The sequence below is a fragment of the Cladophialophora yegresii genome (genome assembly GCF_000585515.1).
Source record: "Cladophialophora yegresii CBS 114405 chromosome Unknown aczIN-supercont1.6, whole genome shotgun sequence".
NCBI lineage: Eukaryota > Fungi > Ascomycota > Eurotiomycetes > Chaetothyriales > Herpotrichiellaceae > Cladophialophora > Cladophialophora yegresii.
The window spans coordinates 68948-85602 of record NW_006913050.1 but is presented as its reverse complement, the minus strand read 5'-3'; the positions used below and the strand labels follow the sequence as shown (position 1 = coordinate 85602).

At 54.8% G+C, this 16655-nt stretch overlaps 6 protein-coding genes across 6 annotated transcripts; 2 read left to right on the top strand and 4 right to left on the bottom strand.

The window, feature by feature from the left end:
• Nucleotides 1-156: 156 nt before the first annotated feature.
• A1O7_08031 (uncharacterized protein) lies at nt 157-1974 on the top strand (the record flags this gene model as incomplete). The annotated part of the gene is made up of 1 exon (XM_007762026.1): nt 157-1974. The coding sequence occupies one exon, from the start codon at nt 157-159 to the stop codon at nt 1972-1974; it is 1818 nt and encodes a 605-aa protein (XP_007760216.1).
• Nucleotides 1975-3024: 1050 nt separating this feature from the next.
• A1O7_08030 (uncharacterized protein) lies at nt 3025-3738 on the bottom strand (the record flags this gene model as incomplete). The annotated part of the gene is made up of 2 exons (XM_007762025.1): nt 3341-3738; nt 3025-3289 (listed from the first exon to the last, which is right to left on the bottom strand). The coding sequence occupies exons 1-2, from the start codon at nt 3724-3726 to the stop codon at nt 3025-3027; spliced, it is 651 nt and encodes a 216-aa protein (XP_007760215.1). The 5' UTR covers nt 3727-3738.
• A 1104-nt stretch (nt 3739-4842) lies between these two features.
• A1O7_08029 (uncharacterized protein) lies at nt 4843-6868 on the top strand (the record flags this gene model as incomplete). Its single annotated transcript, XM_007762024.1, has 2 exons — nt 4843-6564; nt 6614-6868. The coding sequence occupies 2 exons, from the start codon at nt 4843-4845 to the stop codon at nt 6866-6868; spliced, it is 1977 nt and encodes a 658-aa protein (XP_007760214.1).
• Nucleotides 6869-8134: 1266 nt separating this feature from the next.
• On the bottom strand, nt 8135-8977 carry A1O7_08028 (uncharacterized protein; the record flags this gene model as incomplete). The annotated part of the gene is made up of 1 exon (XM_007762023.1): nt 8135-8977. The coding sequence occupies one exon, from the start codon at nt 8975-8977 to the stop codon at nt 8135-8137; it is 843 nt and encodes a 280-aa protein (XP_007760213.1).
• Nucleotides 8978-9557: 580 nt separating this feature from the next.
• Nucleotides 9558-12848, bottom strand: A1O7_08027 (uncharacterized protein; the record flags this gene model as incomplete). Its single annotated transcript, XM_007762022.1, has 1 exon — nt 9558-12848. The coding sequence occupies one exon, from the start codon at nt 12846-12848 to the stop codon at nt 9558-9560; it is 3291 nt and encodes a 1096-aa protein (XP_007760212.1).
• A 2996-nt stretch (nt 12849-15844) lies between these two features.
• On the bottom strand, nt 15845-16655 carry A1O7_08026 (uncharacterized protein; the record flags this gene model as incomplete). The annotated part of the gene is made up of 2 exons (XM_007762021.1): nt 15845-16219; nt 16272-16655. The coding sequence occupies 2 exons, from the start codon at nt 16653-16655 to the stop codon at nt 15845-15847; spliced, it is 759 nt and encodes a 252-aa protein (XP_007760211.1).

Genomic DNA, 16655 nt, shown 5'->3' with positions numbered 1-16655 from the left:
AGAGCTGGTTCCTTTGCCATGAGAGACGTCTATCTGCTACAATTCAACTGCTCTTTATAAGGTCATTAATGGCGAACCCGTCCTTTTCCCCACAAGTCATCCATGACCGACTCAAAGTCTTATCGATCACTTTTCCGGTGTAGAAAGCGGCGTACAATGTCAGAATTAGCGAAGCGATCTTCAGGATCAGAGTCGCCAAATACGCAGTGCCGGAACGACACGCCCTCGCTGAGGCGAAGGGCAACACCTTCCCCAAACCACGAGCCCGAGAACAGGTACGACAGACGCTTCGCCACGGGCCTGGTGGCTGCTATGGGGTCCAAAACGCCTTCCCCCAACATTATGTTCGTCCCAATGTCCAGTGAACCGGGAAGAAGAGCTAAAATACGCCCTGATCTTCGAGCTTCGGCAAAGGCACATGTGATGTACGACTACAAGCGCAGGACTGCCGAGAAACGTCTGGCAGAGTGGAAGATGTCAACACCGAAGACTTATTCGCTGGGACCAAAAGAGCCCTTGGTGGAAGCCCCGGCCTTCAGCCCTCCAACATCGGTTCCAGAACAAGTTCTGAGTTGGCAGGTGGTGGAATTCCAGACGAAGGAAATCCAGTCAAAGTTGGAGGCGAAAACTTCCTCCAAGAAAACGACCCAATGTGAACGAACTGGTCACTCGTCTCAGCAGATCTCGTCGCCTTCATCATTACAGCCTTCTGCAGCCACCGTCTTCGATTCCGAAAGAGCGCCCATCTTTACCCAACCCCGTGGCAGCAGCTTGTTGGATGTCTTCTATGCACTCCCGATCCAAGTCCAACCGTGGGACGAAACGCTAGTCATCCGCTGGCTCCACTACGACCGTATTCCCTGGTGCCCTGTCAACGGCCAAAGCCAGTGGATCCCGTTTGTAACACAGTCCCCGGTCCTTATACACACGAATCTGTATTGCTGGGGCATGCACTGGCATGGAAAGCTCACGGGAACTGACCAACGCATCTTCCTCAGCCAGAATCCACGAATTCTTGAACATAAGATCGTTGCCATTCAGATGATCAATGCATCGCTCGAGTCTCAGCCGACCGTTTCTGATGAAATCCTAGCCGCAGTGGCCATCTTTATCAATGTCTCCTTGCAGTTTCTCAATCGGGATGAGGCCGCAAAGCATATGGTGGGTTTGGAGACATTACTCAGGCTCCGAGGCGGGCTCGAAAGCCTTTCACGTATGGGTACGATTGGCGTCCTTCTGCAACGGATGATCAGCTGGAATGATCTCTTCTTCGTGGAGCTTTTTGGAGGTGATCTCCGTTTCTCCCTCCTTCCGCGTTGGGAGGAGGCGTGGAAAGCTGTATATGAACCTCTCATTGCCGATCCAGTGACCCACCTTGAACCGCTCCAGGCACGCTTTGCTGGGGATCCCGCTTACGAGATCATGTCAGTCTTGCGAGAGATGCAAGTGGTCTGCTACGATATCCTAGCGCGGCCACTGGAGACATTGACCGCGGCGGAGAAGACTCTGCGGCATGACAACCTCTTCCGCTTTGAACGTCGTCTTTGTCTTGCCACGCGCATCACGTCAATGCCACATCGTACACAGATTGGTCCACAGGAAAACAACAATTCCCTGTGGCGAGCAGTCGCCTATGCCGCGTTGATGTATGTGCATCATCACATGCGACCGGGATACGCATTGCATTTGGCACAATTTCGAGCATTGTCCGTGCAGCTTCGTGGAGAACTATTTTCCACGAACGCTGAGAGCTGGGACGCCGCGCCAGCGTTGCATCTGTGGGTCCTCGCCGTGGGAAGCTGGGTGAGCCAGAGGGAGGACTGGATTTTGAACATGCTTGCAGAGGCGTGTCGAATGCGGAAGTGTGTGACTTGGAATAGGTTTGAAACGATGATCAAGCTTTGTCCGAACTTAGGACCTGCGGATGATGAGAGGTCTAGGATTGTCTGGGAAGCTGTAGCCCGGTTACTATAAGCAGGAACAATGCAGTCGTGGAAGGTTCAAAGCTCGGCGGCGGCAGGATGTACCTGACCGTTTCAACGGCAGGTGGTTGTCTGACGAAGTCCACTTACCCGAACCGTTGGCTTGGAACCGGTAGACTGTCCAATTCGATGGTCGTCCGTGCTTCGGTTCTCGTGGTCTCCCGGATCTGATCTTGCAAGGTTGCGCGTCGACTCACCAACGAGTGTCTACGGCATATATGTCATCACGAATTGGGCTTTATAACTCGAAGTCTCTTTGGTTTCATTATAGGCGGGCATCTCTTTGCGTTGCCCTTCTTGATTTCGGTCTCTAATCTGTCTCCGCTTTGGTCTTCTAGGAAGGAAACCCCGTCTGTGCCCGTGACCACCAAGTTTCAAGTGAAGCTATTCACTTGCACACAGCACGTTGACTCCTATTCTCCATGAGAGAGTGGTGGTTCCGATGGCCCCATTGTGTAAAAACACCTCCTGCTGCGAGCCTTTATCCGTTGTGTACACTGTATATATCTTGCATCTGGGACGTAGCACTCCTCCGCCGCACTGCTTTGTCTCGGATGCGCTGCATGAGAGGCGAGACAGTCCACGCGTATCGCCCAGGGTACTAAGACACCGCGAGATCGCGCGGGAGCACATAGCCTGTCCATGTAAACCGGTGGGTGGTCGGTCGGCGTTCTGGCAGTGCTTCGGCCTCGAGCGACCTTTTACTCTTGCCGACTTCCAAGCTGACGTCTGGGGCTTTCTGCAGTCGTGGAAGGAGGGACCGTCCATTCTCGTGCTAGTGGTGTTTGGAATGATCCACCGAATATGGTTGACAGCGGAAGCATTCTAAGAACGGTTCTCTGCCCAATAGAAAGAGACCCTTACTTATGTGGAAACCTGTGTCTCTGAACCCGGCTGGCAGCAAATGACCTAGTCAAACATGTAAGAAGGCCGCTCCCAGCCGCAGACGTGTGAATGCGTCGGCGTTGACCTTCAGGACGTCTGCTCGCGGGCAATCCGAGTGTGCGGCCGCTTGGGTGATTTGTACATTTCGCAGAGCACCTCAGCCAAAAGTACTCCATATCACTGCAATCGAAACCGCCAGCACTACCATCACGATCGAGGCAATTGCCGAGCGTGGTGTGGCCGAGGGTTGGCCAACCAGGACGCCAGAGACACTCGAAAAGACGCTGGCGGCGCCCGAGGTCACGGTAGAAAAACCACCGCCCACCACGGATGTTACAGTCGAGTACACCCCGCCGCCAGCGGATGTTATGGTTGAGCAAACAGCTCCGCCGCAAGGATTGTGCGTCGTGATAGTGGTCACACTGGTGCTCGGTTGCGTCGTGATGGTCGTCACGCTGATGCTCGGTTGCGACGTGACAGTAATAATGCTCGGGCTGTTTGGGACGGTGCTGATAATGATAACGCCTCCGCCGCCCGCAGTGGTCGGAGCCGGAGTCGGGGTCGACGTTATCGTAATTGTGGATGGTTGGATTGTGGTCGCCCTGATAGTTGACGTCAGACTCGGTTTCGGTGTCGACGGAGAGTAAGGCGAAGATCCATCACACACTTGGCCTGCTGGACAGCAGCCCGGCGTCCCATCGCGGTTTTGCCAGTAACAGACGTTGGGGTAAGGACAGCATAGTTGCTCAAATATACTGTTGCCTGCGCAGTATGGATTTTGATCTGTTCCACAGGAATTCTGAGAAAGAGATTGTATCACCAGGCCTGAGAGAACAGTCAGTAGCACGAGGAGCATCATGCCGGCCACACAGCAACGGGGAAGGGCAGATCGTTAGCCATCTCAAAACGGGGAGGCTGGGGATTATATCTAATGGGAAAGACCCGGAGCAGCATGGAACTTGGACAGCGATGTGCTTAGCTACTGTAGGTCAGCAGCTCCAGAGGTGGAACAAGGCATAGCTCTCGGATAAACAGCCATGGTCCAAGGTTGATGATGATGGTTACGACTGCGGACGCCTTGGAGCAGCTTGAAGCTTGAAAACGGACGAGAGCGTCAATGGTCAGCAGCCAATAATGAAGCTGAACAGGCTTGTTCTAAGGGTGAGCCAGTCTGCTTGAACACGAGGTGCTGTAAGTAGCAGCTCTACTGCATGATGCGTAGCACAAGCACCACACATTACCACCCATTCATGACAGGCCAGGTCGAGCTTCACACAATGCGGCCTCGGGTGGCCCCCACCATACTGTGTAGGCATCGCGGGGCTTGATAGGCTTCGGCGATAACAGCGATAGGCGTCGCATGCCCCACAAAAGGAAACGGGCGCTGCCAGGCTGCCTCAATTACGCAGGCGGCGGATTCCGTCTTTAAGTACCTAGGATACTCCGTAGCTGGCCTTACGCCGTCGACAACGTCGCCTGTCAGTATTAAACCCGCACCCAAGCAGCCTTGGTCATTCCTCTGAGCCCGCAGCAAGCGACTCTGTCGTGATGTCCTAGGCAGATCTACCCCGGCATGTGCCTACCCTAAGCTTCAAGCACCAGCTGCTTCTTCAGACCCTCCTTTCCCTTCTTGAAGCCCCGAGTCTCGGCAGAGGCTGTGCAGGTTCATTTATTGGCCGCTGCCCTGCGTCCCGCCTCCGGCCAAGAGCAGCTGCCCACTGCAGTGACTGGGCCGACGTGATGATTTGATCTACCAGCGAAACTGCGAGCCACTCGCTCGCTACTCGTGATGCGGCTGCAAGCAATATTGTCGGTCACAGTCAAACTCTACTTACTCCCAGTCTTTATGAGCACGCGCCATCTCGCACTCTTGCTTACCGTAAGTTGTTGCATGTAACATCTTGACACTTGCGAAAAGGAGGCTTCCACCTCGTCATCACAGGGCCCCCGTGCGGAGAGCTCATCCAACCCAAACATGAGCCGGCCCTCGTCGAGGTCTCGAGCTCCGATGAGCATGGAGGCCCTCTTGGACGAGGAGAACCGAGAAGTTCTCGCGGCCCTCGATCGAGACATAAGACGTGCCTCGAGTCCTGTGCCCAAGTTCAGACCGATGAGAACCGCGACCCCTCCTCCACACGTCCGCAGTATGCTTGATGTCGACACCCCTTCTCCTCGACGCAGCTCAATAGCCGGAATCGGCGTGGGAATCACAAGTCCCACATTTTCAAGGAAAAGTGGCAAAGAGCTCGATCCCACCGACCCCAGCAGCTGGACCTCTCCCCATTCCAGCAAACCAAACTCTCCCGTCCTCACGAAAGCCTCCCCCATCATCACGCGACAGCGAGACTCCTCAGAAACTGATCGTCCGATCGGGCTGCCTAAGATAGGAACAGACGACAAGCGTGGTTTTGAGCAGAATTATCAGTTCGATCTCGCGTCGATCCCCTCCAGTGGTCCTGTGTCGCGTTCACCCACGAATAGCAAAAGTCCACGCGGAGGCTCACACGGGGCAGGGCGCGGAAAGCAGAATCTTGCTACAGCTGCTGCCAGCCATTCGAGATCTCCCTCGTCCCCATCTCGTAAGCCAGAAACTTCCAAGCCAGGACTTCTCGGTCCTAATAGTCCACCCGCGCCGTTGACGACGAACTCTGGCACCGTAGTGGATGGGCAGGCGCACCTTCGATTGACCCAGGCGAAGTCGGGTAGTTCCTCGACGCTCACCAACGACTCAGAGGACCCGGGTAGGGTCACGAAGGACGACGCGAGTGGTGAGGACGAAGCTGCAGATAGCGAGGACGACATGAGCAGTGACGAGGACGAGACTAGAGGTCGGTCAGAAAGACGGAAGCTTTCCTCTAACGGCAGTGCACCGGATGTGAAATATCCTGCTTCGAGCGCTACGCCATCACCAGAGGATGTCAAACGAGTATCACATTCCCAACAGTTTGTCAAGTCACTGCTGGAGCCATCGATCTCCATCACCAGTCCGAGTGGGGAGAAATTAAACGATGGTAAGGGAGGGACAAGTACCCCAGCCAGACGGTCGTCGGTGGCGTCCGCAACTGACGACGAGGATGACGAGGCGGCAGCTATCAGGAAGGCAAAGTCGCTAGGATTGAACGAGTCTCAGCTTGACACAACAGTCGCTGGTCGGCACGTGCAAATGGTCCTGCGCGGCAATTGGGCTCAGTTCCATCAGGAAGCGGAAGATGGAAAACGGGCGACCAGGCTCTATCTTCTCTGCTCCGATCTGAGTGTCGAGGCAAGCTATGCGATGGAGTGGGTGGTGGGAACGATGATGAGAGATGGAGACACCCTCCTGGCCATCTACGCCATGGAAGACGAAAACGCTGCAAAGACGACCGAAGCCGAGAGAGAAGTTCTGACTGCGGAAGGGAATAAGGCTGGTAAAGACGCTTCAGATGTCATGGCCACCCTAACACGGCAAACGACGCAAGGTGGTGGGACCAGTATCGGACTGGGCAAGGAAGCGAGGTACATTCCAGCAGTTGAAGCAGAGAGTCTGACTGGCAGCGTCGACGCGAGGAAGGTCTCCAGGAAGGAAATGGATCGGCTGAAAGCTGTAGAGGCTCTCAAAAACGATTTTCTGAAATTGGTGCGGAAGACAACGCTGCAAGTGAGGTGTATGATTGAGGTCATTCATTGCAAGAGTCCGAAGCATTTGATTCTTGGAGCGGTCAGTCTGCTTTGCATCTGCTTGTGACAATGGCTAACTCTTGTTCCAGATTGACGAACTCGACCCGACACTTTGCGTAGTAGGTACACGCGGTCGCAGCTCTCTGAAGGGTGTCCTCCTCGGTTCTTTCTCGAACTACCTCGTCACGAAATCGTCCGTGCCCGTCATGGTTGCTCGAAAGAGAATGAAGAAATCTCATTCCGGACCTTTGATCAGCAGCTCCAAGATACGCCTGAGGAATAACTTGACGGCCAGCAATTTCCCGCTCAAACGAAAGAGTCTGACCCAGGCAAGAATTGACTAGAAGTCGAAGACAAGTAGCGTCAGACGCAGGAGACGTTCAGCGGCTCAGTCGGAAGCCACAGACTCGAGGGTGGATTGGGAATCAGAAAAGGAGAACCATAAACAAAGGTGGCAAGCGAAAGAAGCCGAATGGGAGGAAGCAGCCACCGCCGAAGGTAAAGGGAAGCAGATCGCCCGACGTTCTATCTGGACGGACGCCAAAAACCACGACGCAGGAGCGGACGAGGCTGAGCAAGCAGCCAACAGTAGCCCTGGATTGTTCCGGCGCATGCTCGAGCGGGTAGAAGCTCACAGTCCTCGCAGCTCTGCCAGAAGACTGTCCATACACAGCGACCCAGGAGAGTGCGGCAGTTCTGCTCACCCTACGACGAGCATCCCTGGCTTCTGAGCTGTTTTGTTATCACTGTCTCGGATGGACCTTTCCTGAAGGTAGGGGCGTGTAGTTGGAAGGGCTGGCGTGAATCTCGAAAAGGTTGAAGGAGGGAAACGACACACTTTAGGGAACAGGAATTGGACCTGGACCAGGACATGGACATGGACATGGACAGAGCAGGCTTCCAAAATTCAAAATGCGTTATGATGAGCAACAGCATCGGAATAAGACGACGAATAGTTATACCCTCAGCGAGACAGTTTATCGACGAACCGTGTGTATAGGTTCCCCAGCATCTCCTTTAGAGCAGTGTCTCAACTTGACATACACGGTACAGATATTAGCCACTATTCTGAGAGCATGACCGAAGACCCATTATCCTGGTTTGATCTTCGAGTCCCTACTTGCTGCTGCTAGTTTCCATCTTTGAGATTCGCCTAGACGTCTTCAGTCGTGATATGGCACGGCTTCCTTGCCCTTGTCGCGATGCCTGGCTGCTTACCGTCTTCGTCGTCGGCCGACGCGAGACGGCATTGGCGAGCAGCGAACACGTCGCTGGGTAGGTCGTTGATCCTCTTGCAGAGAAGTCAACCTGCACCGGGCACACACAGCTCCCAGACACGACTGCCAGGTTTGTGTGTCCATTGCGGAGCCAATACTCGCATCTGTAGACGAGTGTCCCTTTCCATTGGTGGCTTCGACGGCCTCCATGGCGGATGCCTCGTATGCCGCTGTTTGGGGAGTTTGAGGAACCCCTTCATCCATGGTATTCGATCCGGGTCGATGGCGTACAGGTATGGGCTTGCGTGCGGGTGCGCTCTTCAAGTGTTGTCCTCTTCAACGACGACTCACCCACAATGACTGTACACTCAGCTCATCTCAGCCCCGCTCAGCTCACCGCGACAAGTCCACCTCCATCATCCTCTTCTTCGGATTCCGCGGCTGCTGTTCCTGCCGTTTCCTCTCTTCAGGCGATATGTCGTCTATCCTCGTTTGGGGTGCGGGCGTGGATGCTGGTGCGATTGTATTAGCAGCAGCCGTCGTTCCACGGCTTCCACCACCCCCAGCGCCAGCGCGCTCAGACGCAGACGCATTATGATGCCCCTCCTTCGCGACGGCCAGGATGTCCGCCTCCAACCCGCCGACATGCTCCCACGGGACGCCCGCGTCGTCGAGATTCCTCAGCGCCTGGCTGTCCTGGACGAAGGTCCCCGGTTCGCGCGCCCCGAAGATGACCTTCCGGATCCCGCCCTCAGGGTTGCCGTGGCGCGTGGCGATGATCCGCTGCACGCAGGGCGTCGCGCCGCTGAGGCGCAGCCCGCACGGCTCGAGGGTCGTGTATAGGTGGACGTTCCGCCGGGGTGTCAACAAAGCGCCTAGGCCCGCGTTCTGCTCCTGCTCCTTTCCCTGTCCCTGTCCCCGTTCCTGCGTTTGTTCTGAATTCTCACTTCCCCGCGCCAGCTTCGTCAGCGCGTTCTGCTCGGCATGCGTATTGCCTTCGAGTTCGAGGGTGTAGCCTGTGGAGAGAACTTCGCCTGTCGGGGGCGCGTCTTCGTTGCCTGTCCCTGTGTGGGCGCCAGAGGAGTCGGTGGTTGGGAACGAGACAATCACGCAGCCGACGCGAAAATTGGTGGGTTTGGGTGGGGAGAGGCGCGCGAGCGAGACGGCTTGCCTTAGGTAGTGCAGGTGTGTTGATGTCGATGGGCCAGCGTCACGGGCAGGATCAGGAGGGGACATGGTTGTCTGGGATCGGCACGAGGTCTCGAAGGGAGTACGTTCTGCTGCGCACCGTACAGACAGGAGAATTATCGTCAACCCGCCCCCAGTTCACAAGATGACGACTGCGGGGAAGTGACAAGGCTGCAGTGCAAGGCTGGCAAGGCTGGGGATATGTGCGTAGCTGCGAGAGCAGACATCAGATGTCAAATATCAGACTGGTATTCACAGATTGACGAGTGAGATCAACTGAGGAGCGGAACAGCTCTTCGTTCTCATGTTCGATTTCCCCTGATACTACTCCGTAATCCCTGCGTACATGGCCTTGACTGTCTCGTCCACCACATGTCGCCAGAAAGCCTTCGCGTGTTCATTTGCGCCCTTTATTTTCCATTGTTCTGTTCTCTGTCCGTCACATTCCTCGCATGCCCTGCTCCATACCGAATGTCCAAAGTCGAGATCCCACCACACCCCACAAAAGAATTGCTTGACCTCTAGCCGCAAACTCACCCGGGTATCATAAGGGAAATTTGGCTCAATGCGGCCCCCAGAAGCGAATCACACACGTGCACCAAAACAACGAAAACAAATAGAATCCGCCTCAAGTGTACGGTACCGCCGAACCTTCGGCTGCTGTCAGTCTTGTCGGAGAGTCGACCATGCTTGAGCCGGCCAACAGAACTGACAATTGGTCAACGTCGCTTGCTGCGGCAGCTTTGACAGGCTCTTTTTGGCGCGCTGCATCGGTCTCCCGTTTTTGCAATCGAATCGTCCTGTCCTTCCTTTCTCTGATGGTTTTTAGCAACCCCGAGACCTGATACTCGAGATCGTTCAAATCAACAGATTCCTTGCTGTTGACCAGTTTCTTCTTGTAGATTTTCAACATCCGCGCGGCCTGATCTGTTGCCATGGCCAGGCTACCAAACTCGGATGTGTGGCTCATGCTCTGCCTACGATGCTGTATTGTCGCCTGCGCACGCAGGTCCGAGGGCACGGAAGGGGCTCTTCGCAATCGGCCATTGTTAGCCATTTGCCGCTGCTTGGGTGTGGCTGGAAATGGTATCGCTGGTGGGGATGGTGATCGTTCCGAAGTAACCCCTGCTTTTTGCTCAAGGTCCTTGCTGAGCTCAGTTCGGGATCGTTGGCTTCTTAGTTTCGCTCGCACCGGCGGCGAAGGCGAACGCCTGGGGTCAAGACTGGGTGTTTTAGGCGACCTGGCGCTCCTCGGCCGTGTCTCCACGTCGCTAGTTGGTACCTCGTCTACATCTTCAATCGAAGTGGCAAGAGCAAGTCTTGATGTCTTGCGCTTCAGCCGTGCAGGCGACAATGAACGGGCCGAAGTCGGCGATAGTTGACCATTGGCTCCTGACAGATCCGCTATCTCAATCTTGCTCAAGACCTTTCTCATTGGTGGGAGCGAAGCAGGACTTCTTTTAGCCGCCTCGTGCTCCTCGTTCACCGGTCCCAGCCCGACAAGCTGCTCCTGCGAGAATCCTGCAGTGGCTGATGAAGACTTCAAGACGTTCCAAATGAGAATTGTTCCATCCAGTCCTGTGCTGACAAACAAAGACCGAGATGCAGACTGCTCGAGGAGTGCTACATCACTCACTCCCTCTGTATGGCCAGATTCCCTCACGAGGAGGGACATGTTCTCACGGTATAGTCGAATTGACTTGTCGATCGAGCAGTGTCCGATGAGCATCTTCTGCGCACCATCTGTGCGGTCCTGACCGGAAAAGGTGATCATCGAATTGAGAAAGACGGTGTCGTTTGTGTCAGGGTCTCCGGTCTTTGACGAATCGAGCAAAGTACCCGTCGAGACATCGACTCTCGTGACGCACCGGTCCATGGTAGAAATCGCGAGGGCGCTCTCGTTAAGCATGGCCATCGACAAAGGAGAGCTCTTGAGGCTTAAGACTTTGGTCGTAAGGTATGCGACCGACTTCGAACCACCCTCTTCTCGCAGCACTCGATCACGGATCACCAGTGAGCGATCTGCTGAGCAAGACAGTAACCTCGCACCTTCGTTGGAGAACAGCACCTCATTGACTGCTCCAACATGATCATCCATCGTTTGCATAAGCGAGAAGGTAGATCCGTTGATGTGAAACAATTGCACCATCCGGTCCCTGCTGCAGGTTGCGACGAGTGAAGCAGCATCGAAGATGTCAATGCACGATATGACCGTACTGTGGGCCCGGACCGTGTGATTGACTTCCCAGTTGCGACTGTCGAGCAGTTTCAGCACTCCGAAGCGATCCGCAGCAATAAAAGAATCGTGGCTTTGGAGATATCGCATCCGCGTAAGTTCATTTTCACAACTGTCATCCTCGGACTCTGTGGGATCAAGAGATATAGACTCTTGCCTCAGCAGAACACCATTGGTATTCCAGAACTTGACCTCAGCATTCTTCGAGTATGTAAAGAAGTCGCCTCGACCTGCAGTCTCAGGAAGGGCCTGCACACCGAGTATCACGCTCTTGTGAGCCGCAAACGTGGGTGACGGCTCATCCAAGCTTGATGGACCATTGCTCTGGATCTGCAAGCTGCCATTGTTGTCCAGGGTTATGGTATGACCCCTGAGGCCTCCGATCGCAATTATGCTCTTTTCTGTCTCTTGAAGCAGGCCCAGTGAACGGCGAATCGAGAGTCGTGGGGCTTTCAGCCGCGGTCTCCTGAGCGCCGAAGGAGTCTCCCTGCAGAGAACATCAAAGTCCTCACATTGCACACCTCGCGACGTGCCCATGAGCAGCTGTCTCGAGAGAGGGGTAAAGGCAATCGAGCTGACAGCAAGGTCGAGTTTCTTGAGCACCTTCAATTCCAGCACATTTTGAGCCATGTCGACAAGGCAAACATATCCGGTGTCCGTTCCGATGACCAAGGTGCTCTCGTCGATCGGGACAGTGCAAGTGAACGTGCAGTCAACCATGGAGCCTAGAAGTACATTTCGGCCCGCCAATGGCGTGGGACCTGGACTCGAGGGCTGAGTGTCCATCGACTTGTATCGAGGTTTCCTTGTGGGCGACTGTCTCGGCGCCACCTCATTTACACCCCAGATTCGAACACATCTCGTGCCCACCGTGATCAAGCTATTTCCGCAGAAAGTCATGTCGCAAATATTGGCGGTGCATTTGTTCGCGGAATGGAGAGTCAATTGGCCCGTCCGAGAATTGAACGACCATATGAAAAGAAAGCCATCCTTATAGTCGCCGAGCGTGGCCAGGTACCTCATATCTGGGCTGAAGGCTACGCAGCGCAGGCCATAAGTGTGGTCGGTGACGATGGAGACGGGTATCTCACAGGAAGCGTCCTCCGCCGTGGAGAAGAGTAGCACCCGAGGATTGTACCCTGCCTCTCCCACGGCTAACCACCGCCCACCGCGACTTAACGCTACGCAAGCAACAGTCTTGATACGTTCTCTTGCGGTCCATGTCTGGCTGCCGTTTTCGTCTGACCAGTCTCGACCCGCCGAACCACCGTTGTAGTCATCGAGTCGCTTTCGAGGCGTAATTGTGCTAATCCTCCTCTTCGACGAGGTGTTTGCTGGAGAGCTATCATAATAAGAGGTAGGAGGATTCAAGGACGGCGCAGTCGGTCGAGCTTTGTAATATCGATGTGTGGGTGTTCCATCGGAGGCGAGCTGTGAGAAGACGGCGACTGCGCCGGCGCAATAGGCGTAGGAGTCTGTGTCAGAACAACATGCTAACCCGCTGGGACTGTTGGTCGTTGTGCCGATGACCCTCTGTAGTTGAAGGGTGTATTCCGGTGGTCGGGTTTTCCTAGTGATTCCAGCTCCGGTCTTTGGGATGGTTGGCGACGCATTGGGTGTTGCGCGCAGTGACGTGGCTTGGGCGTCTGCTAGCCTGCTTCGAAGGCTGTAATGTGAGGACATGTTTCATATTGCTGATGGGCCCAGTAGTTTCAATGAGACGCTGCGGCCATGAACGGAGCCTTTGTGGAGGGACGCGACTCTCATTCAGAGTGTCAAATTGAGGCCAAAGTCACGAGACTTTCCTGGACGGAGTCCCTTGCACGTCGCATCAGCTGGGAAGCTCGATCTCATCGCAGGCATCCGGGGTGCGTCGCACAGGTGAGCCGAGTTTCAGGACTGCGGACTCCAAGGTTTGTGTTGCCCTACCGCTCATGTTTACACTTGCTTACCCGATACGGAGGTGAGCCACATTCCTCAAGCCTCGCGGTGTGGCGTCAGCCTCAGCCATGTGCGCTACCTTGTACGAGGTGGGGTAAACTGAGCTCCACGGACACGCTGTCGGTACGTCGCTCGCCGGATCTGATTCAGCTCTTCCCATGATCGGCTGGCGCCGTTTGAACACCAGCACCAGAATGCATCCGATCACCGATATCTCACAGCAGTAAGAAAGGCCGGCGCGCAGCAGACTTGTGCATCGCTCCTGAAAGGCTGTGCAGTGACATCTTCATCTTTGACAGATACTTGTCGGCAAATCAGGCGGTCCGCTATCTGATGATGACTTCGGCTGTGTTCGCAAGAGGCTACACTTCTGCGTCCAGTACAAGAGCAGAATACATGGACTGCTGCAGGAGCCTCACCTACGAGCATCACTGCCATGATGTCATGGTCATGCCGGTGGAACGCTAGCAATGTCGACACTGAGTGCACATGGCTGGCACGTGCCAAAGCACCGAATGATATGGTTCTGCGAAAGAGGGCGCGCAGGTAGCAGCGTGTCCTGGCAGGCTCTGACGACTCAGTTGCCGCACAAGTATTGCCAACTCCGGACGTCCAGGGTCCAGGGGCATCTCAGCTCGTGTTCATCAAGTGCAAGCAGTGTTATAGTTATGTCTTTTCCGCACTTACAACCCACGTCGACCAATGATGGATGCTTGGGTGGTGCATCCGGTCACGTCTTGGATGCGTCGCCCATCCGTAAAGACGGATTCTTGTCAAGGCATTCGTGGCTGGGAAACCAGGCAAGAAGGGTAGAGGAATATACGACGTGTTCTAGACTTCGATGGAGCTCTGTGTGCGAGGTGTATTGACGACCAAGAGTGGATGTCGTGCGGGCTGTCGTGTCGATGATCAGTTGCCGGTTCTTCGTATATTACGCCATGCCACGCCAAGAGCAATACCACCTTGGGCAGGGCTGACCGATCGTTAGGGGATACGACGCTGTGAACGAATCAGTGTTATGGGCAGCCGGACGGTAGGGCGACAGCTTGATGGCGCAACCTCGGGTGGAACAATGGCAGCCTGTCTACGGAGTACGCCTGTCGTAATCAGGGAAACCCCTGGTCCAGCTCTCTGGGACAGAAGGCAGCTCACGTATTCTCCCCAACTAGGGTATGATATGGCCCACGCAATGTCGTGTCCGAGTCCGTAGCGGTTGGTTTGTCCTACGGACTGGAAGATGCAGATGCAGGCTGACACGGTCTGAAGCTCTTGGGAAGGGTCTCGGAGTCTAACTACTATGAGTGGTTCCCCATCGGCGTTGCTTGAAAGGGTTTCAGAGCGTTCGCGGGGAAGAACTGTCGAGGGTGGTGTGCTGTTGCGCCTTCGCATCGCGAGGTGCTGGAGTATTACACATTCTACCGCCGACAAATCCCACGCGCATGGGCATAAGGGAGGCTTTGGCCGCGTCACTTTCAGAAACCCGAGCGGTAATTGCCATCCGTTATACTCCGTACTTGGTAATGGTCTTGCACACCCACCTCGATACCGTGCGAGATATTGGGCTCAGAAGAGGAAAAGAGCCGGCGGTGCGCGCAGACATGTGAAGTAGGGCAGCTATTATCTGCGCAAATCTGGTTTGTACGCAGCCATTCATGGTCTCTCAAAGTTAGGCTTTTCTTTGCGACCACCGCTGCCCTATGGGAATGTGTGCAGGGCATACCCAAATAAGGCAATCGGCTGAGAACCAAGGGTTTGCAGCTGGCAGCTGGGGTGGGCAATTAGCTTGGCGATCGGCTCGGAGCCGTACCTCGTAGATGCTTAGAACCTTCCAAAGTCTAATGTCCATCGTTGAGGCGCCAGAGGACGCGCGTGAGGACAGGCCTGAGCGTAGGAGCTTGAAGAGCGCTGCAGGGTCGACCAGTTACAACCAATTGCGGGATTGTAGGGTTGCACCTGCTGGTGTGGCAGGACGAGGCGGCAAGCATGGTCGAGTCAGTCTCGCAAGTTGACGCCCGTGTTCGCGGGATGGAAGGTCCCAAGCATCATTATCGCGAGTGTTAGTCGCCAGAGTATATGCTGTTTCTGGACTGAGCCCGGCTGGCCGAGAGAGCCCTGAGGTTTAAGTTTCTCCTACCAAGCAGTCGATGACACGTACTTGCGCCGTCGGGAAAACCGGGCATGAGCATGTCCTCAAGGAAGGCCTTAACGTTAGACTTGCACCGAGTCGTATTGCCTTTTCGTCTGTCTCCCGCTGTCCGCAGGAGCGACAGTGGCCAGTGAATGAATTGTCACGGTAATTTCTTGTTACTGGAGAAACTCGCTGGTTTCTCCAATCACTCCGTGGTACACGCCACTATTCTGTACTTTCAATCGGCAAGACCTGCAGGCCTCCCAAATTGTACCTAGATTTCCCACCCTATTGATCCTTCTGTCGACTGGGTACCACATCACACAAGGTTCTTCCCTGAAGCCCATTGTTGATAACCCTTATAGAAGTCATGGCTCTCGCTAATAGTGTTCCTCATGCCTGAGAATTTTCCCTGAGACACCTGCCGTCATACTTTCATTAGCCGCTAGTCGTGCGAGACGCCAAACCCGTCCCATCCCATGCTGCGCCTTATGCGCTTTCGCTGAAGTGCATTCGACAAGAAGAAGACAACCCGGCCTCCAAATGTTGGTATCTCAAAACTTCTCCGAACGCCGGGTACGAAACCAAGCCCAAATCGTAGAAACGTATACTACAATGAATCCTCGAATGAATGCAATGCGAACTCCGAATTGAGGTCGACCGCATTTTTGTCAAAGTAACATTCGGGCCCATTGTAGAGCATGTTGTCTGATGTTGAGAAGGCGTCGAACTTGTCGAACTTGTCGGGCATCAGCATCTCGCTGAACGACTGGTCCTGACACGACCTTAGAGTGTTGAGCTCCGCGGTCAGCTCCGATATCCTGCCGTTGAGCTTAGACACTTCATCGGCCTGTCGGGTATATGACTGCAGGAGATCTTGGTGCTTCTCGTGAAGGTCTTCTAGTTGGCGCTCGAGGCCCTTGACGTGCTTTTCTTTCCGTTCTCTAAAAGCCCGTTGGGATGCGCGGTTTTGAGCTCTTCGTCGCTGCTGGCGGTCAGTAAGCGTTGCCGATCGCGGAAGCGTTGGGTCGACCTACCATGTGCATGTTGGGAATTGATTCCTTGTCCTTGGTTGTGGCGGCCGAGGTGCTACCGGACCGCCTTCTTCGTCGGTCACTCTGATCAACGGTGGCCGCGTTGTTATACTCCACGGGAATCTTGGTGGTCTGTGTCGTCGGGTAGAAGGAGCCCGCTGTGTTTCCATACTGATACATGTCGTACTGCATCGACGCAGGGTTGAACATCATTTGACTCATTTGCTTCCTGCGAGTCAATGACGGACCCACAAGCATCGACACGGCGGTACTTACGTGAGGTGAGTTGGGACTTGATCCCTCTGAAGTGCTGTCAAAGTATTGACCGGCGGTGAAGAGCGACTGACTTGGTGATTGTGACGGTGAGCTCACAAAGCCAAAGTCCAT